Source organism: Tripterygium wilfordii, chromosome 22 (genome assembly GCF_013401445.1).
Source record: "Tripterygium wilfordii isolate XIE 37 chromosome 22, ASM1340144v1, whole genome shotgun sequence".
In the NCBI taxonomy this organism is placed as follows: Eukaryota; Viridiplantae; Streptophyta; class Magnoliopsida; order Celastrales; family Celastraceae; genus Tripterygium; species Tripterygium wilfordii.
The window spans coordinates 10,308,411-10,329,738 of record NC_052253.1 but is presented as its reverse complement, the minus strand read 5'-3'; the positions used below and the strand labels follow the sequence as shown (position 1 = coordinate 10,329,738).

At 38.9% G+C, this 21,328-nt stretch overlaps 4 protein-coding genes across 6 annotated transcripts; 2 read left to right on the top strand and 2 right to left on the bottom strand.

The window, feature by feature from the left end:
• Positions 1-1,408: 1,408 nt before the first annotated feature.
• Positions 1,409-4,429, top strand: LOC119991754 (transcription factor PCL1-like). Of its 2 annotated transcripts, XR_005466256.1 has the most exons (3): positions 1,409-2,706; positions 3,024-3,100; positions 3,980-4,429. XR_005466256.1 is itself a non-coding variant. In XM_038838197.1 (2 exons), the coding sequence occupies exon 1, from the start codon at positions 1,675-1,677 to the stop codon at positions 2,662-2,664; it is 990 nt and encodes a 329-aa protein (XP_038694125.1). In that variant the 5' UTR covers positions 1,410-1,674; the 3' UTR covers positions 2,665-2,706; positions 3,980-4,429. The 2 variants fall into 2 exon arrangements, 1 of the variants encoding a protein (XP_038694125.1); XM_038838197.1 differs by lacking the exon at positions 3,024-3,100 and having other exon boundaries at positions 1,410-2,706.
• Positions 4,430-11,585: 7,156 nt separating this feature from the next.
• Positions 11,586-15,359, bottom strand: LOC119991532. The gene is made up of 5 exons (XM_038837877.1): positions 15,220-15,359; positions 14,955-15,099; positions 13,599-14,888; positions 11,903-11,933; positions 11,586-11,818 (listed from the first exon to the last, which is right to left on the bottom strand). The coding sequence occupies exons 1-5, from the start codon at positions 15,357-15,359 to the stop codon at positions 11,586-11,588; spliced, it is 1,839 nt and encodes a 612-aa protein (XP_038693805.1).
• A 24-nt stretch (positions 15,360-15,383) lies between these two features.
• LOC119991531 lies at positions 15,384-16,340 on the bottom strand. Its single transcript, XM_038837876.1, has 4 exons — positions 16,275-16,340; positions 16,080-16,193; positions 15,841-15,904; positions 15,384-15,760 (listed from the first exon to the last, which is right to left on the bottom strand). Exons 1-4 carry the CDS (start codon positions 16,338-16,340, stop codon positions 15,384-15,386), a joined length of 621 nt encoding a protein of 206 aa, XP_038693804.1.
• Positions 16,341-17,821: 1,481 nt separating this feature from the next.
• Positions 17,822-20,688, top strand: LOC119990485 (chaperone protein DnaJ). Of its 2 annotated transcripts, XM_038836424.1 has the most exons (5): positions 17,822-18,356; positions 19,000-19,171; positions 19,478-19,510; positions 19,658-19,752; positions 19,928-20,688. In XM_038836424.1, exons 1-5 carry the CDS (start codon positions 18,012-18,014, stop codon positions 20,162-20,164), a joined length of 882 nt encoding a protein of 293 aa, XP_038692352.1. In that variant the 5' UTR covers positions 17,822-18,011; the 3' UTR covers positions 20,165-20,688. The 2 variants fall into 2 exon arrangements, with proteins under 2 accessions (XP_038692352.1, XP_038692353.1); XM_038836425.1 differs by lacking the exon at positions 19,478-19,510 and having other exon boundaries at positions 17,827-18,356.
• Positions 20,689-21,328: the final 640 nt, after the last annotated feature.

Sequence of the window (21,328 nt, the reverse complement as noted above, 5' to 3'; positions counted from 1 at the left end):
GTGCACCTGGCTTGGTTCTTAACAGAGAGCAGCAAAGGTATTGAACAGAAGAACTTGTATGATGGTTGTCGTGCCCTCATCCTTGGTATTGTGATAGACCCTTTCTACCTTAACTCTAGCAATGGAGATGATGAATTCAAGAAGAAGAATCACAGAGGAAAACCAGAGAATAAGAGTGAAGAAACGTCTTCATTTGTGATAATATTATTTCTCAACTGCTTTTGCAACCAGAACAACAATCATTCATATACTAGAACAATACACCGACTAACGCTAACGTACAGCTAACCGCCGTTAGCCAACTAAGCATCCAGCTAAGCAACATTTAACAGAACATTAACGGACACATTAGGATCCTATCATACTGGACAGCATTTGCTGGGAATCCTCAGCTGGGTTCGTACCTGAAGACAAGGCTTCTTCTGGGGTAGCAGAGATTCTCCAAATCTGGTTGCGAAATTGGATGGTCCTTGTTCTTTCTGGGAGAGGAACAGATAAGGAGAGAGCTGAAGTGATTGTTGGAGACAAATAGTGGGCATGAAGAGAAAAATTAGTAAGCTTTGGCTTGAAAATGGGTATGAGAGGTGGGGCAGATAGAGATATAGATGTAGTAGCCTTGGATCATACTATAATCTGTCCCCTGTAATGGCAAAAGCTCCCCCAGAGTGAAGATGATTGGGAGCAGGGCCTGCTTAAGGTAGACCAGAGGGTTGGGCTTTGTTGTTATTGGGCCACTGGGCTTACTCACTATTAGGCTATTAGATACCCGAAAGTAGGCCCAGCCTTGTACAGGCATGACGCAATCGTTAGCGCCACGACGACGTTTTGTGTCAGTTTCATCTGTTTGTGTACAACCAGTGGATTCTGCACCGACCGACTAATTGGCATTCTTAAAAGGATTGTGCGCTTCAAGAGATTTCGGCTAAGTACAATCCAGCGGTGATTACATCATCTGCAGCATCAACTAATTCCATCTTCCGCCGCCACAGGATTGCCTCTCCACGTTGTCGTTTTCCACTCCACAGCTGTCAACCAACATTGTGGACTCCTATTGGTTCAAACTAAAAGCTTCCAGAATAAATTAAAACGGAAGGTGCGAGGGCAAAGTCGGTGTTAAAAAAATATTGACACGACACTTGTCAAATTTACCAAAAAGTCCTCTAAAAGTGCCCTCACTTGATTACTTGGCAAGTCTGAACCAATCACACGCTTGTTATTGCTCCGCTTGATTGCCCTCTTCAGTAATTTAGCTTCCCAATCTAGCACACTCAGGTTCACAGTAAACCGCTTTGGTTATCTTCTCCAATTGGGTCAACGGTTAAAAAGGACAGGTGTCGAATGGAGCGACGAATAGGTGTGATCCGGATGTAGATATTTTAGAGGATCAATAAATATCTGGCTAAGCCGTGCACGTTGGCAGAAGCACAAGATCGATCTGGAATCGGATTTTGCACTTTTTCTCTCTTTTTCTCGCCCTTTCTCTTCCCTTTGCCCCTTTGCAATAAAAATCAAAGAAGAAAACGCTGCAAACACAGACCACAGCCTTTTTGTTCTCCGCACTTTCCCTTCAGTCAAACAGACCACCGAAACTCGCCGAATAGCATCCCGGATTTCTCTCCATCTCCAGCTCAATTCGTTTACCGTTTCTGTGTGTGGGAGTTGTCTGAGTGAATTATGGGGGAGGAAGTAAAGATGAGCGAGGTTGAAATTGGCGGAGAAGATAACGCTGATGAGGAGAGAGTTATGGAATGGGAGGTCGGATTACCCAGCGTTGATGATGTCACACCGCTTTTTCAAGCGTTGATCTCGCCAGAGCTTGCTTCCGCGTTCAGTATATCGCCGGAGCCATACAAGACTCTCCTAGATGTCAACCGAGCCTCGCAGAATACCATGTCCACGATTCGAGGCAGCGGGGAATCTCATGCTATGTCGTCGAAAAATAACTTCAAGTCATTTGCGGAAGAGCGGAGCCGCGACCCGATGGTGGTGGAGGCGGACGATGAGATTACCGACAGGGACGGGTCCGGATCTGATTCACGGAAATTGAGGAAGGTTGAGTGCGCGGAAGAGGCCGACTCGGCGTTGAGGACCGAGAATCCTATGGACGATCCAGCGGCCAGGACGCTGAAACGGCCACGTCTCGTTTGGACTCCGCAGCTGCACAAGAGGTTCGTTGAAGTTGTGGCGCACTTGGGTATCCAGAACGCAGTGCCCAAGACAATTATGCAGCTGATGAACGTGGAGGGCCTGACGCGGGAGAACGTCGCCAGCCATCTGCAAAAGTACCGGTTGTACCTGAAGCGGATGCAGGGAATATCTGGCGATGGACCGTCCTCGTCTGACCAACTCTTCCCCTCCACGCCGGTGCCGCAGAACCTGCAAGAAGGCGGTAATGCTGGTAGTGGTGTCCATGGGAATGAACACGTCGGAATGCCAATTCCCATGCCTTATCCGGCACAAGGGGGGATGATATCGATGCCGATGCCCATGGCGGTCTACGGACACATGGGGATGCAGGTCGGAAATCAGGGTGACGGGTACAGTAATGGATTCGACAGGAATAATCCATACAGTATGATGCATCAACAGAGGGATTGGTCCAGCAAGAATTTTACCAATTCTAATCACCATAATCATGTGGCTTCTAATGATAACAACCGATGATTATCAGGATTTTGTTGCATACAGAGGGTGGGGTATATAGAGGTGAGGATTTTGATTCTTAAGTTGCATTAATTTGTAACCTTCTGTAGCTGATACTTTACAAGTACAGGCTTTCACAGTTCCCTCGGAATAATTAAGAATTATGACCGGGTGAATTAAGGCCAAATACTTTTCTGTCCTTTGCAGAACTTCCATAGTTTGCTTAATTTATGGGACATTGGTTACTAGCTATTGGATCTTCATTTCTGTAGTGGGTGTGTACTGGATTTGTATGTTCGATTTGGCCAGTATAACGTACTTTTTAATAACTTTCATTTCTATGGGGCACAAATACTAGCTATATTTTATTATTGATAAAGGGTTGTTGCTTTGATTGCTGGAAGTGGCTTGTCGAGAAGCTGGTTTCCTCAAAAGATATATGTTGAGCAGGGACCAGGTACTTCCTACTGGTTCTTAGGGATTCTATAGCAATATTCAGTTTGAAATCTACTGTTTATCTGATATGAATTTATATTTGTTTTTCTGGATATGCTATAAATAATAAATTCCACTTGTCATTTTATGCAAAGAATCAGGGTTAAATGTCACATATTGCTTGTGTTCTGTAGCAATTTCTATGTGGTAATGAGGTGGGTGGAGCCAAGATTTTTGGTTGAGGCAACTTTATGTTCTCACTCTGACAAGCTGCTCCAGTTTGATGTTGCATGTAACTTGGTAGAGAAATTTGTTTTCTTACTAAAAGTTCTTTCTTTGTCTTAGTTTGTGCTTCAATGAGCGCCTTCTCAATAAAAGCTCAATGATGTTTAACAGACAACATTTTTCAAACTAATGTATATTGTGTGAATTTTATTTATTGCTATTCTTCTAGGACCTTTTTAATTTATCCATTCAGCAAATTGTTGTGGATAGTGTAAAGTTTCACTCGATAGTTGATACTTCCAAACATCACTTCACACTTAGTGTTGTTCAATGAGCCATTGCAAGGCAGTGTTATTTAACTTTATCTGATCTACAATTTTTTTTCTATATTAGCATGTACTGAGTGATTCTTTATTGCCATTGACTCTTGTTTTAATGTAAAAGCATGCCGCATTGTCTTATTTCAAGCCATATTCTCAACCATGCCTCCTTGCTTTAGCTTATAATGATGTTAGAGGTTTGAAGATTACTTGCATTATTAGTAAAGGCTTGTCATAGGGTTCCACGTTTTTAATTGATTTCTGTTATTTGATTGTAAACTTAAATTTCAACTCTTAAGTTATTGGTTGCATATGCATAGCTATATTTTATTGATTTATCTTCTGTATTTTGGCAGATCTAGAAGTTCAGCAACTTTTAACTCGCAGGGTACTTGTGGACTTCGAAAGTGGATGGAGATATAGAGGTGTAGTTAGAAAGAACATGAAACACTGCAGGAGTGCAGTTGAAACATAACATAATCAGGCATCATTGCCTGACCTTCTCTTCATAGATATATTCTTCTGGTTACCTGATGGGAGCACAACGTTCCTTGCAGTCTATTACTTGTGGACTGGTTTACCCAAATGGCAGCAAGTCATCAAGTATATTAGTTACTTGTTCTTCATTGATAAATCTGGTGAACTTTTGTATTGTTGACGATGTTATACCCTCTCTTTGGCAACAAAGCGAAAGACAACAAAAAACTAGAAAAAAATCAGTCAGCTTTCATACCATGATGGTAATGGATTGATTTCTAACTCTTTCACATTCATCTGTTTTGGAAATGGTTATTGTCATTGTCTTCTGTTTCTGTCTCTTGATAGTTGATAGTTTGCTGATTTATCTGATTTCAGTTAAGTTGACTCCACACCTACTCTTAAGGTTTGTCCACCTGACTTGAAGCATTTTCATCCCGTCGTGGAATTATTTTTTTCTCCTCTTGAGGAAGCTGAACACTTATAAAAAATTATTTACTTGTTCTTTCATATTTCTCATTTGTTAGTTTAAAGATGTGTATGTGATTCCAAGGTTATTCTGTACTATATCAACACCTATAACACCGGCTACTTTAAGACCATCTGCCTGTAGCTTTTCGATTCAGTGAAATCTTTAGTGTCCTATGCTTGTGGGGTGGCATCATGGAAAGTTTTTGGTTTAAATGTGCTGCATATTGTTTTGTAATAATTCGATGATAAGGGAAAGATGGAGGCATAGATAGAGATGGAGTCAGAGACATACCAAAATGATAAGGGAAAGATGAATATGGTGTTGACAATGCTTTCAGTCAATCCTACATTTTATGAAGATGAATCCAGATTTTGTTTTGTCTTCTGTCTATGGTGGTATTGTCATCTATAAGTATGGATTTGTCTTTTTAGCCAGGACTCCAAGAAGTATCGTTCAAGTTATTGGATAGTTAATATGTGTTGTAGACAATGCTTTCGGTCAATCCGACTTGAATAAAACGATTCTGCTTATCAATACTTGTTTGTATTCTGGAAGAATGTCTTTAAATAGGGAGTTACTAGCCCAAATCGTAGGCCAGTTACCATGGTTTGTTTCAGTGAAGAATGAGTCGCTCTATTTTATGCATATTGACTCTCAACCCAATCCCACTGCCAGCAATGTGACGACTTATAAATTCACTATTGAGTTTATAAACTTTCAATGTGGGATTGAGTTTCATAACATTAATTTTCCGTATTTCATTTGGACGCTTTTGAAATTAATTTCCCATTCACACGATATCAGTTTAGGCAATGTAAATGTACTACGTTCATCTATGTTCGTTCGGATAATGCTAAATCCTTCATTTTGTGACCCTCAAATCTATATGACATTAAAATAGAAAAAAACACTAAACGTCTTTAGAATTTGTGTCCATAAGTATCCATAGTCCAGGTGTCATATCATATTGATAAGTCATGTTCTAATCGTGTGAAAGAACAAGAAGGTTTTGAGACGAATCTCGAGTTTTTTGATTAATTGATAACTAAATATAATTGTTGTACAGGCTTATATAGCCAAGCATAAGATTCCTACTCCTAGTTAAACTGGACTTACATTAACTATAATTGCGTGAAGGAAACCAAACTCAAAGCAAACTAATAGTACCAAATATTAGTAGATCTAGGATAACTAATTCCAATCTAAGCTAAACACTGGCCGGAAATATTGGCCCTAGAGTCCTTAAATGACTTTGCTGACGTGGTATTTGCGCTGATGCCCCCCATTGAGAGAATGCTTGTCCTCAAGCGGAAAGTCTGGAAACTGAATCTTCATCAAAGAGAGATCCTCCCAAGTAGCTTCATTATCATCCAATTGATCCCATAAAATGAATACTTCCCAATGGAAATGATTGCCCCGTTTAATCTTCCGATGTTCCATAGTCTGCCGAGGAGAAAGTAATGGCCGCCCCTCTTGGTCCAACGTTGGTAGCACGGAACTACTAGCAATGTCCCCACCCACACGCCTCTTAAGTTGGGAAACATGAAAAACAGGATGAATATGAGTATCCGGAGGCAGCTCAAGCTTATATGCCACCTGGCCAATCCGTTGCAAGACCTTGTAAGGACCGTAAAACCTACTACTTAACTTATATAAGGTCTTCTGAGATAATGACTTCTGTTTGTGTGGTTGAATTTTCAAGCAAACCAAATCTTGTTCGTCGAAAGACTCTTCACGTCGATGAGTATCGGCAATTGTCTTCATTCGATTATTAGCTTTCTCAAGATTCTTCTTCAATTCCTTAAGCAACTAATCCCGCACACGTAAATCACGATCGCCCTTGTCATTAGGAGATGATCCTACTTCATAATCAGGCAGATATTGTGGCCTGTGACCATACAAATACTCAAAATGAGTTCTTTTGGTGGAGGCATGGTAAGTGGTGTTATACCAATACTTGGCCCAAGCTAAGAATTCTTCCCACTTTCGTGGATTATGATGGGCAAATGCACGCAAATATTGTTCAAGAGTTTGATTAGTGACCTCCGACTGGCCATCCATTTAAGGATGATATGCCCAGCTCATCAATAGCTGCGTTCCTTGTAATTTAAACAATTCACCCCAAAAATTAATGAGGAAAATCTGATCTCTATCGGACACAATGGTCTGAGGAACCCCATTCAACCTAATGATGTTAACCAAAAACAAGTGCGCGGTGGACTTGGCGACGAAAGGATGCACTAATGCCATGAAGTGAGCGAACTTCGTCAAACGATCGACCATTACCATTATCCCATTATACCCATTAGACCGAGGTAATCCTTCAATAAAATCCATCGTCACATCTTCCCACACTCTATCCGGAATGGGCAATGGCTGTAATAGTTCACCAGGCCTCCGTCTGTCATGCTTAATTCGTTGACGGACATCACAAGCAGCTACATATCTTTGAACACTTTTTTTTAAACCCGACCAATAAAATATTTGAGCAATACGAACCCACGTGCGATACACCCCGGAATGCCCCCCAATAGTTGAATCATGGAAGTGATGAAGAATTTTTTTTCCCTTAATTCCCCCACATCAGGCACCCATACTCGGTCCTTGTAGTGTAACAATCCAAAACGCAAATCATGATCTGGAAATAAGTTCGGTTGCGTCTCCATTTGCTACAGTAGTTGCTGATATTCTAGGCAATTTTTGATTCCCTCACGGACTTCATTCCATACTGCCCATTCTGGTCTGGAAACAACATGCAAAACTGGGATGTCCTCCCTCCTAGACAATGCATCCGCCACCATATTTTCTTTACCAGGCCTATATCGAATGTCAAACTCATAACCCAATAGTTTTGCCACGAATTTTTGCTGTTCCAGAGTGATAATACGTTGCTCAAGAAGGTGCTTCAAGGGCTGTTGATCGGTAACAATAACAAATTTCTGCCTCAACAAATATGGCCTCCACAGCCGCACGACCTCAATTACTGCCAACATCTCGTTCGCATAAACTGACCATGCTTTCTTTTTTGGTCCTAAAGCCTTGCTGAGAAAAGCTAGGGGCTTGGTATGCTGGGTAAGAACGGCTCCAATGCCAACATCACTAGCATAGGTATGAAATTAGTATGAACTTCAAAATCAGGCATTGCCAAAATAGGTGTACAAGTCACTGCCTCCTTCAATTGCTCGAAGGCTTGTACCGCCCTTTCCATCCGTTGAAATCCTCCCTTTTAAAGCATATCCATTAGAGGCTTCACTATGATTCCATAATGTTCAACAAACTTGTGGTAGTATCCGGTTAAACCCAAAAACCCACGCAAGGCCGAAACATTGCTTGGCCTAGGCCAAGATACCATGGCTTCAAATTTTCGGCCATCAACTTGCACTCCCTCCCGTGATATAATATGCACCAGATATTCAGTCTTCTCTTGCTCGAACGCGCACTTAGGCGGCTTAATGTGAAACTTATGACTGTCCAGAATACCCAATACCACACATAGATGTAGAAGATGATCATCTCAACTTCTCGAGTAAACCAGTATCTCGTCAAAAAATACCAAAATAAATTTCCGCAAATACGCACTAAGTATAGAATTCATTGCAAATTGGAAAGTAGAAGGCGCATTGCATAAACCAAACGGCATCACCAAATACTTATAATATGCCCGTGTTGTGTTTTGAATTTCATTTTGTGGATATCTTTTTCGTGGACTCGAATCTCATGATACCTTAGAGAAGAAACAAGCTCATCCCAACTCATCAAACATGTCATCAACCGTTAGGATTCGAAATATATCTTTTATAGTGCCTCGTTAAGTGCCTGATAATCGTTACAAAATCGTCATGACCTATCTTTTTTTTTTTTACCAAGAGCACCGGTGACGAAAACGGACTATTGCTAGAGCATATGAACCCGTTGCATTAACATCTCCATAATTTGTTTTTCTATTTCATCCTTTTGGAAGTGGGCATACCTATATGGCGCCACATTGACCGACTTCCCTTCATCTTTGAGAGTGATTTTGTGGTCAAATTGTCGGCTTGGAGGTAGTGACTTTGGTTCGGCTAAAACAGATGCAAATTCATCCAGTAAGGCCTGCACAGATTCATGAATCTTTAACCCCTCTCTTTGATCAGCCCGAGTACCAGAAACCTCCACGATCGAAAAGCATTGTCCACCTTTCCAGTACAACTTCTCAAGTAGGTTTGCTTGGATTGTCTCTGGTCGGCTCGAGGGTTGCATAGACAATTTAACCTATCCGTCTCCCCAAGCAAATTCCATGGTCATATGTTGATAATCAGATACTATCTTTCCCAAACTTTCTAACCATTGAACCCCAAGGACCACATCCAACCCCACCATAGTCAATATGGACAAGTCGACACAAAGGTGTATCCCTTGAATCTTAATAGTTTCCTTCTTACAAATCTCTCCACACGACAATTGATCTTTGTTTGCAACACGAACATCAAAGGCATCCACGGTTTGGACTGGTAGTTGCAACCTTTTTACTGTTGAATTGTTAATAAAATTAAGTGATGATCCACTATCAATCAGCATGGCGATCGGATAATTTTGAATTTGGGCGTGAAACCTCATGGTTTGCGGCCCCTTCACACCTGCCAGCGTATGCATTGATATTACATGGTCTGGAGCATATGCTCCATTCTCTCCACTTCTGGGTTCGACAATTCCTCCTCCGCCAACATGCCCTCTTCCTGACCCTCGATGACAAAGATTTGCGGACCCTTGCACTTGTGGCCCGGTACAAACTTCTACATCTCTTCAAAGGATAGTCTCTTGACTCCAAGCGGAATCGGTTTCGAAGTAGAACTTGCAGTAGAGCCCATCGGTCTGGAGCTTGATATCACTGAATTGGCTCCTTGTATACATCTAGATTTATTTCGTGCACCCTTCTTAACTATCGCCAGATGACATTCTCCAGTCGTGCCCATTCAATAGCCTTCCTGACCGTACGTTGTCTCTTGGCTTTAACTTTGTTTGCCAACTCCGGAATCAATCCCCCAATAAAGGCTTCGATAAGGGCATTCTTCGGCCATCCATGCACCAAGTTTGATAGTCTTTTGAATTCCTTGAGATAATCGCGTAATTCTCCAATCTGCTTAACATAATAAAAAGCTTCATCATGATCAACAAATCCAGTTAGATCGAACCTGGCAAGAACTTCTTTTTCAAAATCCTTCCAATGAATCTTCTTCTCCTTTTTTCGATAATTCTGCTCAATCCACTGCCACCATAGATTAGCTTCTCCTTCCAAGAAAAAAATTGCATAGTTTACCCTCATCGCCTTCTAAATTTCATGGAATTGAAAGAATTGATTGGCTCGGTTGAGACAGGTTATTGGATCTTCTCTTGAGAATGGAGGAAAATTCATCTGTGGATTGGTGACCGCCGAAAATTTCTCCTGGGTTTTGACCACTGGTGGTGAATCGTCGTCATGGAGGAGTCGCTAATGGTCTCTGAAACAGTCTCAGATTCACTACTGTCCTGGCGAACTGGTGATTTGAGCTTGGGTTCTGGCTTAGGCGTTGGCTCACGTTTCAGGTTTCCAACGGTGTGATCATCTCTTCAAGATTTCCTAAACCTTGCTGGAATTCTTGTCTGCTTGCCTGTAATTCAGCATTGACGGCCTGGAGACCGGTCTCCACGGCTTCGATGCATTCTTTTTGGGATATCATTCGATGATCTCTCAATGAAAGCACCAATGATAAGTCATGTTCTAATTGTGTGAAAGAACAAGAAGGTTTTGAGACAAATCTCGAGTTTTTTGATTAATTGATAACTGAATATAATTGTCTTACAGGTTTATATAGCCAAGCATAAGATTCCTACTCCTAGTTAAACTAGACTTATGTTAACAATAACTGCATGAAGGAAACCAAACTCAAAGCAAACTAATAGTACCAAATATTAGTAGATCTAGGATAACTAATTCCAATCTAAGTTGAACACTGGCCGGAAATATTGGCCCTAGACTCCTTAAATGACTCTATTGACGTGGCATTTGCGTTGATGCCACTTCGCGCCAAGTTGCATAGCTTGCATGTCCTCTAGTACGTGATTGGACCTTTCGCTTTGTATCTTCATCTTCAACTTCAACTTCAACCTCCGCACTCGATTATATGCATTCTTTAACAGCCTTCCTTGGTCTTCATCACAGATATCCAACTAGATATTTTGGGGGGAAAATCAAGGTAAATGAAAGTAAATCAAGATTCCCGCTTCTCTCTCCTGTTACTTTTTCATCTCCCGCTTCTCTCTCCTGATTTCATCTTATCTTTTTCTTATTCTTTCTCCAACATCATCTGACACCTCTTCAACATATCCATGCACAATCTTTCTCCTGCTTTTCTTCACACTTATCTGCATCTCTTTCTTTTCTTCAAACTTAACTTTAAATTTGATTTACTTCTTTTCTCTCTCTTGTTTCTCGTCTCTCTCCTAATTATCTTCAACTCTGATTTAATTTCTCTTCACACTATATTTAACATATTTTAATGATTGTTGGCTGTGAAAACACTGGATAAAGTGTAATTACGAATTGAAATAATGTAATAGACATATTATTAGGAGTATAATAAAGAGTGTAATTAGCACTAATATAGTGTAATAGACATTATTAGAAGTGTAATAAATTAAATAAACTCAGTGTTAGCACTACACTGGTATTTTTAATATTTGTATATTTTGAACTTAGTTTTTTTTATATTTATATTTATATGTTTCGAACTTAGTTTTTTTTTTATAATTCCATGGATTATTATATAATTTTGAGAATACAATTTTTAATTATGACGTTAGAGCAATATATTGTGAACCTATGTAATTAAACCACAATAATGTAATTAGAAATTATCAAATGTATAATTACGCATTGGAATAATGTAATTATTCACTGTTGTTTTGTAATTAGAAATTATCAATGTAATTACGCATTTGAATAATGTAATTAAAAAATATCAATGTGTAATTATGCATTGGAATAATGTAATTATTCACTTTGAATAGAGTTTTGAATGTCCAGAGAAAGAGGATATCAACTCTAAGGCAAAAACAACACAAGCACCAAAGATAAACAAAGCCACAACATGAAAGACCCCAAACACCAAAGCCACAACATAGAAGACCTCAAAACACCAAAGCCACAACATGGAAGACCCCAAACAAACAAACCCACACACATGGAAGACCCCAAACAGCGGTCGTAGTAGCTCAAGCCGCCCTTTTCCTTTGCTTTAAAAGGTCTCACATTTATAAATCTTCAAGACCACCACCAACCTCCACTAGTGTTTCTCCATGGCTTCCTTATCACCATCTAACAGTAGTGAGTAATATATTGTGATCTGTGTAAGTATGACCATAATAATGTAATTAGACATTATCAAGGTGTAAGTACGCATTGGAATAATGTAAATTATTCAATGTTCTTTTGTAATCTTTCAAATTAGATGAAGTGTAATTACGAATTGAAATAATGTAATAGACATATGATTAGAAGTATAATAAAAAATGTAATTAGCACAACCTCAATGTAATTACAACTAGTAGCAATACTGTTATTGCAAATATTTACCATTCTATTGTACCATCATATACTATCAGCACAAAACATATCAAACCAGGCAAACCAACTAATATACTAGTTGTTAATCATATGCACAACTTCGAACAATCTTAAACCAAACATCAAACACCACTTTTACTTACAACGTCATTTGGATAACTTTTTCCCAACAAATAATAGGGTAGAGTACCCTCACTTTTTTTCAGAAAACACAAATTTAAAAACTACAAAATCGTTACATAAACACATATCCATGGATTCCATACCCTTTATGGTTAGAAACCGATCGAATCACCGTCGAAAATGGAATATTGGTTAACAGTCGCCGCCCATGCAATCTTCCGTCCGATGAAATGGGTATCGACTTCTCTCATCTTCTTGCCCAGCACTCTCAAATGGGTTTGTGAAAGATGGAAGAGAGAGTGAGAGTGAGAGTTACAAGGTTGGGGCACATCTTTTAGTCTAGGTTTTAATTTTTTTGAAATTCAAAAAATTGTCATGTCAAGTCCTTGATGACATGACACCTAGGCATATGTACACTTAATAATGTTTGTGTATGTATGACTAGTGAAACCGTTAAAAGAGACTTTCTAAATACACCCACCCTATTTACTATATAAACCCACCCTATTCTTTCCTAACTCTCTCTGCCTGTACTAAGGTAGTCAATCATGGAGACAAACACAAGACTCGATAATGACAAGACAGTGATTATGAGAGAAAGACTAAGAGAGAGAATTATTGGGACTCGAAACACACTCTTTACTGTTCTTCTTCCTTAAAGCACGTGGCATATAACTTTCAACCTCCCTACAGATGAACTTTCACAGGATCCATGTTCCATTTCATGCGTTACCTCTATATACATATACATATATATATATATACAAATAGGAAAATGACGAAAAAAATATATTAAAACCAACTTTTTTATTACTATTAATTATTTCTTAAACAAATAATTGAGTTAGATTCACAATTATAATATTTAATTGTTAGATTCAATGTTATAACGTGCATTTATATATATATATATATATATATATATATATATATATATATAAAGAGAGATAGTGTTTGTCGACGTGACTTGTATACAGAGATGGTAAGAAAGTTAATATAATTTGATTGAATTTTCGATTTTTCCCTTTTTGTACGAGGTAAAATTAAATAACACAAAAGTGTTGAATATTTAAAACAAATTTATTCAATATATTAACACATTACATTTCTAATCTTCCAACACAATGGTTTCAGAATGAAACCTAGGACGCATATACTGCATGTACGCATGAATTCGCTCCTCATACGGGGTAGCTCATGCAGTTGCGCAATCATGTTTGAAGTGAACCCATTGAGGCATAATGGGACGCATCGGGTAACCCACTATCAATGCAACCTGGACGTAGTGATTATTATTTACGTACCCAATAGCGATAGCAACATGTTGATACGACGGTGGTGGAGTAGATCGAAGTGGAAAATACGTGAAGCTCTGTGTAGCACTTAAAACGTGTAATATCACATTGAACTTTGAAGCAATCAAGAGATCCATGTCGGGCATAGTCATCCAATGCTCAATCGGTGCTCCTCTATCTAATGCAAAGAAGTTCAGTGAATTGTAAACACGAGTCCACTGGTCATCACTGCCAAATATTGCAACATACTGTGTCCTGAATATGTGCAACTCTTCTATTAAGTTATAACGGATAGCTGCCCAGGCATCTTCGTGAAGACCAAGATAGACAGCTATCGCCCGAAAGCCACAATTTCCATAAGGTTTTACGTATTGTACATGCATAATGTAAGGATGAAGTGTAGGTGGAAACTGACGAACATATGCATGTACAGAGTAGTTGTAAGTAGAGGAGCAACTGTGTCTCACTGGTTCCTGAAACTGGAAAATATCTAGCTCAACAAACTCAAATATAGCCATATTAGCAAGAGTGGATATGTCTTCCCTGCTCTTCGAGTCGAGGCCTCCAAACGAATAATTGTGTCTGCTTGGTTCCTGAGAATGGGGGGAATCAGACTCAACGAACACTAATGCAGACGGATTAGCACGAGTATTTGATGTAACTTTTTTCTTCGAGGAGGGGCGTCCACAAGTATTCGTCTTAACAACAGGTTCACGAATTAAAGTTGTTGATGGTGTGATTATCTCCCTCAACTTCCTTAAAAGATTGAATTTGCCATGCCTTGTTTGCTGCTTAAACTGTTTCGTGAACACTTGCAGATCGACGACACAATCGATGTCATCGTCTTGAAGAGACACACACGGTGATAAGTCAAGTTTTCTCCAAAAATTATCTATGGAATTAATTGGTATGGGCTGACCATCGTTCAAATATATTGCTTGCTCGTGCGCACATGGTAGTCCATAGCTCGTACGAATTTGACATCCGCATTTGTAGGAAACTTCTCCGGCATTCTTAGATTGCTCAAATTTCTTCAAAATCAGATGCAATGCGTGGATTGAAACGAAACCACATAATTCTTGGAAGTGCGGTATATTGAAACGATGTTGGACGATAGTTTTGCTCTGCTCAATATTCGCTTTGATAGCTATGTCTTGTGATTGGATGACGTGATGAATAAATGACAGTGATGTCACCAAATCTGACTGTGATGACTCCAAGTATCGTTTCAACTTGGCATGCTGGCTCTTGACTCTATTAGTTGTTTGGTTTCCAAAATGTAGATATTTGTTGGTCCATGCGGATACAAACATCTCCTTATACGGTGTCAACCATACATCCTTAAGATAATTAATAATACTAGGAAAGTTTTGAAACACTACCTCAAGGTCCGCCAAATTGCACACATACGCATTCTCAGTTTCAGATTCCAGCAACTTAGTCCACATTTTGAAGAATGCATTCCAAGTTTCGTTGTCAGTTATTGATGACCTGTATTTGCTCAAAATACTCCTATAGATGTGCCATCTACAAAGTAATTTCTTAGCATCAGGAAATACCTGGGCAGATGCATTCATCAAGGCCAACTCTCTGTCGGTGACAATAACTCGTGGACCAGTGCATCAATCCATTATTGACTACAGACACCTTAAAGCCCAAGTATAATTGAACACTTTTTCTGAGTGCAGGAACACGAATGCTATGCAAAATGTCATATTAGTTGCAGTCACGCTGACAATCTCAAGGAGAGGCATACTGTACCTATTTGTTTTATATGTTGCGTCCATCAATAACACTAGCGAGATTGCACGTCATCGCTCTAATGATCCTGGATGTGCGAAAAATAAATCTTCAAGTTCATTGGTTACAACATTTGTTCGACTCTTGAAAATGTATCCTTCACGTTGTAGGAATGACATGACAACTTGCATATGTGTTTTACCGGCTTTCTCTGCAATTTGAAATTTCTGGCTTGCATTATATACAATCTTAATGGTAGACACGTTGTCCGGATTATGCTTCTTCAACGATGTCAAAATATCTCGTGGCTTCACATTTTTCGTAGACAGATGTACCATCAACTGGGTTTCACTTTCAAAGAGCCGACCGGGGTATGGATGTCCCTTCATATATGTTGCAGGGGCATGATTATGTGTTCTACATACCACCCTTACCATCCAGTCATCACCTGTTCGCATTTTCATCCCTTTCAATCTGAAAGGACAACCAATTTTTTTGTGCCTGTAACCTTTGTGGAGGTTTTCTTACTTCTGTACGTGTCATCGCGATCACATTGGAACAACAGTCTAGGACTCTTCCCGATTAGACTAGTCTGTGACCTTTTAATGACAATGATATATCCTAAACTGCGCGTCCTGTATTTTGAATCCAATCAATAAAAGATTGACGCGAATTAAATACCTAAAAATGTATTAATTCTGTTAGAAATTAACAATTTTTACAAATTGACATAATAAAACATATATTAATTGAGTTAAATATCATACCATGTCGGTGGAAAATTCGTCCACATTTTCGTCAACATTTTCGTCCACATTTTCATCAATATTTTCGTCCAAATTTTCGTCTTTTTGTTTTATTTCATGCCCAAGAATATCATCCTGAGAACAATAGACATTCACTTAAGCATCTGCAATCAATGAAACAAATTTCGTAATACAATTAAAAAGTTGTAGATTTACCTGATCATTTGAACCACTTGACAATCGCAGATCATTGGTCCAAATCCTCAATTGATCCAAATTCATATCTTCTGCTAGTATGTATATTGTCAAGAACAATCATGTATATGTATATATAGATTAATGGTGTTAACCTTGAAGTTGTTGATGGAACTAAAGAGTTCCAACTTTTACAGAGAATATATTCTCTGCAAAAAAAGAGTTATACCATTTTATAGAGAATATATTATCTGCAACTAAAGAGTTACACCCTTTTATAGAGAATATATTCTCTTCAGATATATAACACATGACAAGACAATACATGAGCATGCTTATCACTAGGCTAGGTAAAAACCCAAGATTTTTATAAAATTCAATAATAAATTCGAAACAAGGCCCAAAGGCTTAAATATGTTTTGGAAACCCTAATCCAACTCAATTAAAACAAAATTAAAATAAAAACATCTGAAAAAGTAAACTCCGAGCTTTGACTGCAAATATGAGGTCCTAAACAAACTCGGATGGCCAAAATCCATCGAACGTCTACACCAAAAGGCATAGAGTATGATTTCTGTCGTCGTTCCGCTTCCGACAAGGTATGGTTCGCCCAAAACAGAGCTTGTCAACAATTACTTAAATACCGGTTACGTCCTTTTTTAATGACTATTATGTTCTTTTTGTGTTTTAAACTTCTTCCTCTCCAATTTTATGTAGAGCCGACTAGTACGACTCGATAGCGTAATTTAATGAGTGAATGTAAACACACCCTAACGATGTTCGAATTAATACTCATCAATTATTATTTTATAACTCATTAATTAGTCATTAAATTGATCACAATTTTTCTAAAAATTTTGAAGATGTGCAACTCTTACGTATCTATCATAGGTGCTAGAGTGGGTCCAAATGAGAGCCCCACACTTTATGCATTGTATACCCTAACAAACCCACCCTAGCATCTATGATTAAATAGGGGTTATTTTTGGAGGTTTCAAACATTATCTTGTTCGTAAATGCATGTTTTCATACTTGGACCCGTCTTAAACAACATGTGAGTCTCACATTTATTTGCGCCCAAAACAGGCCCATTGCCAAATCCATATCCAACAGGATGATGGTGATTCTGAGTTGTCGCACAACGGGTGTAAGGTGTTGAATCCTTGATGAGAGGGGGCATCGCGTTGGAGCATCTAAAAGAAACTTAAAATGTTGGACAAAAGTCTCACATCGGATAATAACCCAGCAAAAATCCTGTATATAATGACAAGCCCTCCTTCCCTCTAATAGGCCTTTTAGGGGGAAGACCACTCGTTGGGCCTTGGGCAGAGACACCCAGTCCACGAGTGCGAGGGGGTATTGGACAAAAGTCCCACATCGGATAATAACCCAGTAAAAATCCTGTATATAATAGCAAGCCCTCCTTCCCTCTAATAGGCCTTTTAGGGGAAGACAATAGGGGCTCAGAATTTCTACATAAAACAGCAAATGCCGTCAGATCATGTTGATCAGCGCTACTAGTAGGTGGATGGCTTTTCATTATTGTTATAGCTTATCCAGATTGGTTCTTGTTTTGTTGGAACACTCGCAGAGGAATTTTGTCAAACAACTTGCGCGCATTGTTCAGGATCTCTGCGGGACCCGAATAGGTGACGACTCGCGGGTAACTAAACAAAGACAGGTTAATCTAAAATGTCTCAACAAGAATCTCTCACCACATGAGCGCAACTACTGCCACACATACGAACTCAGTGGAATATGAATGGATATTCTTCTCCTCTAACACCACCGAATAGCCCTCCCTATGTAACTCACTTTCATTCGAGATCTCTTCTTTACTTCCAGACCCAGCTCAATTTTCGCACACCCACTTCCGGATATAGCTATGAGTGTCGATTCAACCTTCCTTTGCTTCAATTACGATCCTTTGCGCCACTTTATAGGAATCACAAGAAGAAGAGAAGCTATATTACCATTTCAAGAGCGAGCCGCAGAGAGTCTCCTTATGAAGTTCTAGGGGTTTCGCCTTCTTCAACAGTTAATGAGATCAAAAGGGCTTATCGGAAACTTGCACTGAAGTATCATCCTGATGTTAATAAAGAGGTATTCTTTATTTATTATTCTGAGTCCTCTCTAATTTATCTAGTTATTTTTATCAGTTTGGATAAATCTATTTGCGAATAAAATTTGGAAATGAGATAGAGAGAGAGAGAATTAGTGGATTTGCCTGGTCTTCAACAATTAGGCAATGATAGGTTGTGACTGTAAACTCTTTGGATTGCCTTGTGATGTTCTTTCATTGAGTTCTTGAGTTAAAAATCTTTGTGAGAGTGAAGATTCTCTGAAAGTGGTAGATTTGATGTTGTTTATCAATAACTGGTTCAAACTTATTTTTCATTCTGGTTATTGTAATTTCAACAGAAGGGGGAAACCCCAAGTCCCCAACACTGTTTGTTAACTCTTTTGCTACAGATTAAATTTTAAGCCTGATGTTGATGAAAATCATGGAGTAGTTTTCAGATGATAATTTCTGAAGCTGCGAGGATATTATTATGTGAAATACACAAAATCATTCCTTAAGCATAAGATAGCATCTAGAATGCTTGGACAGTGCTGATTTATGCATAACCACTGAATACCACAAGTAACGTCTGTGATTATCTGATGAACTGAAGCATTACTTGCCTATTCTGCATAAGCCTTTTCTCCTGTATTCCTTATTTATTTAGAGGGCTTTGGCTTACAGGCAAACGCGCAGGAGAAATTTATGAGAATTAAGCATGCGTATAATACGTTGCTCAACTCGGACTCTAGGAGGAAGTATGACTCTGGAAATCGCTCATCTGATTTTTCTTACTCTACTTCTCAAAGAGAACAAAGGAGGAAATCCCAAGATGATGAAGATTTTTATGGATTTGGTAAATACTAAGAACTCTCCTGAACTTTTGTGTTGTCGCTCATTATTTATATAGGTTGTGTTCGATGCATACATGTATTTGGGAATCTACCAACTTCAATATGTAGAACATATCATAGTCTTTATTGCATACATTTCATAACATATGGCTTTCTTATATGCCCTCGAAATTTTCTTATGACCCTTTAGTAGGCTAAGGCCACTGAGTTCCCATGTCAAGGATTTGAGAACGTTATTTTGCTCAATCCTTTTTCCTGTGATAGGTTTGTTTTCACATGCTCTTATGCTTAACCCCATTGTGCTGCAGGTAATTTTTTGAAGGATGTTCAAATAACGATAGGTAGAGAGATTGTTTGAGACTTCACAAAGGGTTATAGAATTGCCTCCTCTACTAGAATCTTATCAGACCATTTATCATCTTCGATTCCTTGATGTTTTTAGTATTCTCATGTTTTATAATGCTCTAAGAGTGTTCTTGGTGTAACAGGGGACTTCTTCAGAGATCTTGAAGAAGAATTTCGAAATTGGGAAGCAAATGCCTCTTCACAAGGGAAGCCAAAGAGCCTATGGGAGGAACTTGCGGTATGATATTATTTTGCTAGACAGTTTTTTTTTTCAATAGATATTTTGCTCAACGGTTCCAATATGTGAAGAGAATACGAATTAGCTTTTCGATTATTTTTGATTACTCATATAGTCTGCTGGCTGATCGAGTACCAGAGCAAAAAACTCTCATTTGTGAAGTCACTCTTGACAGGAAATTGGGGAAGAATTTGTGGAGTTTTTGGAGAAAGAGCTCAACATAGTAGATTCAGAGACGGAAGCAAATAAAAACAATGAAGGATCCAATAGAGGCAACCCTGTTAACGATTCTTGGACAAAGGAAAGAGGAAGTGACTCTGAAGATGAAGCTGGCAAGGGGAGCAGCATTGAGGAAAACCTTGATGAGATAGAAGCTACTCTAGCTCAGCTGAAAAAGGAACTGGGTTTGTAGGAGGAAAGAAGTCTTTTTTGCCAGAAAGCTCCTTGATGACTCTGGGCCCGTTTGGGGCACCGTTTTTCCGCTCCAAAACGCAATTATTGCATTCCAACCCCCAGTTTCAGATCAGTCTGTGTTTGGCGGACAGTTTCGTTACAAATCCACCAGCATGATTCATGGTTTCGGTCGAAGCTCTCAGAGCTACTTCCTCTCATACCGGCGTTTTGCAAAACTCTGTGTCACTTAAAAAAAAACAGTTCGTGTTTCAGCGTCGAAATATCACGGGTATCTTGACACATTTGCTCCAGGCAAATCTGGTTATTACCCTCATCCCTCTGTGCAATTTTAACCTAAATCGCAACACTTTTTTGGGTTTGTCTTTTTTTCTTGTTCGTTTGTTTGAGTTGTGTCTTTTATTTTGTCTTTGTTTGTATGTTGGTTTGATTTATATGGGTTATGGGTGCTGGAACCATGTCTGCTTCTTCTAATATTGTTATGGACTTATTTTTGTTTTTGTGGATTTATTGCTTCTCTGTTTTAATCTGGTGCAGAATCCATGATATGATTGTGTTTGATTAAATTCCAGCTTATTAAGCGCAATTGATTTGTATTAAGTAAACTAATTTGGTAAAAATCATTTAGACGAATTTCATAATTCTATCATCTCATCTCACCTCAGTTTTATTCATCCAAACGCTAAACTGTGTTCCCTTTTGGGGCTCCATTTCACTCCCAAAAAATGTCGTTCAGTCCAGTTGCACCGCTTCATTTCACAGATCACATGTTTGGCGGACAGTGTGTATCTCATCACCTCACAGGATCACAGTTTTTTATATGACAGCATCAATTCGGTTAATTAAAATACAAAGCACTTCCAAATGGACACTTGGTAGTGGTATCCGAGGCTTGATGACTCTAAAGGCAAGTCACTTTTGAAGATGCACCCAAAAACCTCTCGCTCTTGAAACAGTCGAGTGAAGGAATGTATACGTTAATATAATAGTAAAAAAAAATCATGGTAGACTGGCTGATATTTCTATCAGTTAATGAAAGAGTCTAATGCAAAAAAATCAATGCATGTCAAGTATATTTTATCGTGGAATAATGTTTGAGACCTCAAAAATGACCCTCAAAAGACCCTCATTTAACGTGGAGCTATTTTAATGCCACATAGATTTG

Excerpts from the sequence above, each read along its gene's own strand:
- LOC119991754 (XM_038838197.1), top strand. The coding sequence starts at position 1,675 with ATGGGGGAGGAAGTAAAGATGAGCGAGGTTGAAATTGGCGGAGAAGAT.
- LOC119991532 (XM_038837877.1), bottom strand. The coding sequence starts at position 15,359 with ATGGACGCAACATATAAAACAAATAGGTACAGTATGCCTCTCCTTGAG. Across the intron at positions 15,100-15,219 it reads AATTATACTTGGGCTTTAAG|ATGGCACATCTATAGGAGTA; the intron begins GTGTCTGTAGTC and ends ATTACTTTGTAG. Across the intron at positions 11,819-11,902 it reads TTACTCACTACTGTTAGATG|GAAAAGGGCGGCTTGAGCTA; the intron begins GTGATAAGGAAG and ends TTTAAAGCAAAG.
- LOC119991531 (XM_038837876.1), bottom strand. The coding sequence starts at position 16,340 with ATGAATTTGGATCAATTGAGGATTTGGACCAATGATCTGCGATTGTCA. Across the intron at positions 16,194-16,274 it reads CAAGTGGTTCAAATGATCAG|GATGATATTCTTGGGCATGA; the intron begins GTAAATCTACAA and ends TATTGTTCTCAG. Across the intron at positions 15,761-15,840 it reads TCGCGATGACACGTACAGAA|GTGATGACTGGATGGTAAGG; the intron begins GTAAGAAAACCT and ends AAATGCGAACAG.
- LOC119990485 (XM_038836424.1), top strand. The coding sequence starts at position 18,012 with ATGAATGGATATTCTTCTCCTCTAACACCACCGAATAGCCCTCCCTAT. Across the intron at positions 18,357-18,999 it reads ATCCTGATGTTAATAAAGAG|GCAAACGCGCAGGAGAAATT; the intron begins GTATTCTTTATT and ends TTTGGCTTACAG. Across the intron at positions 19,511-19,657 it reads GGATGTTCAAATAACGATAG|GGGACTTCTTCAGAGATCTT; the intron begins GTAGAGAGATTG and ends TTGGTGTAACAG.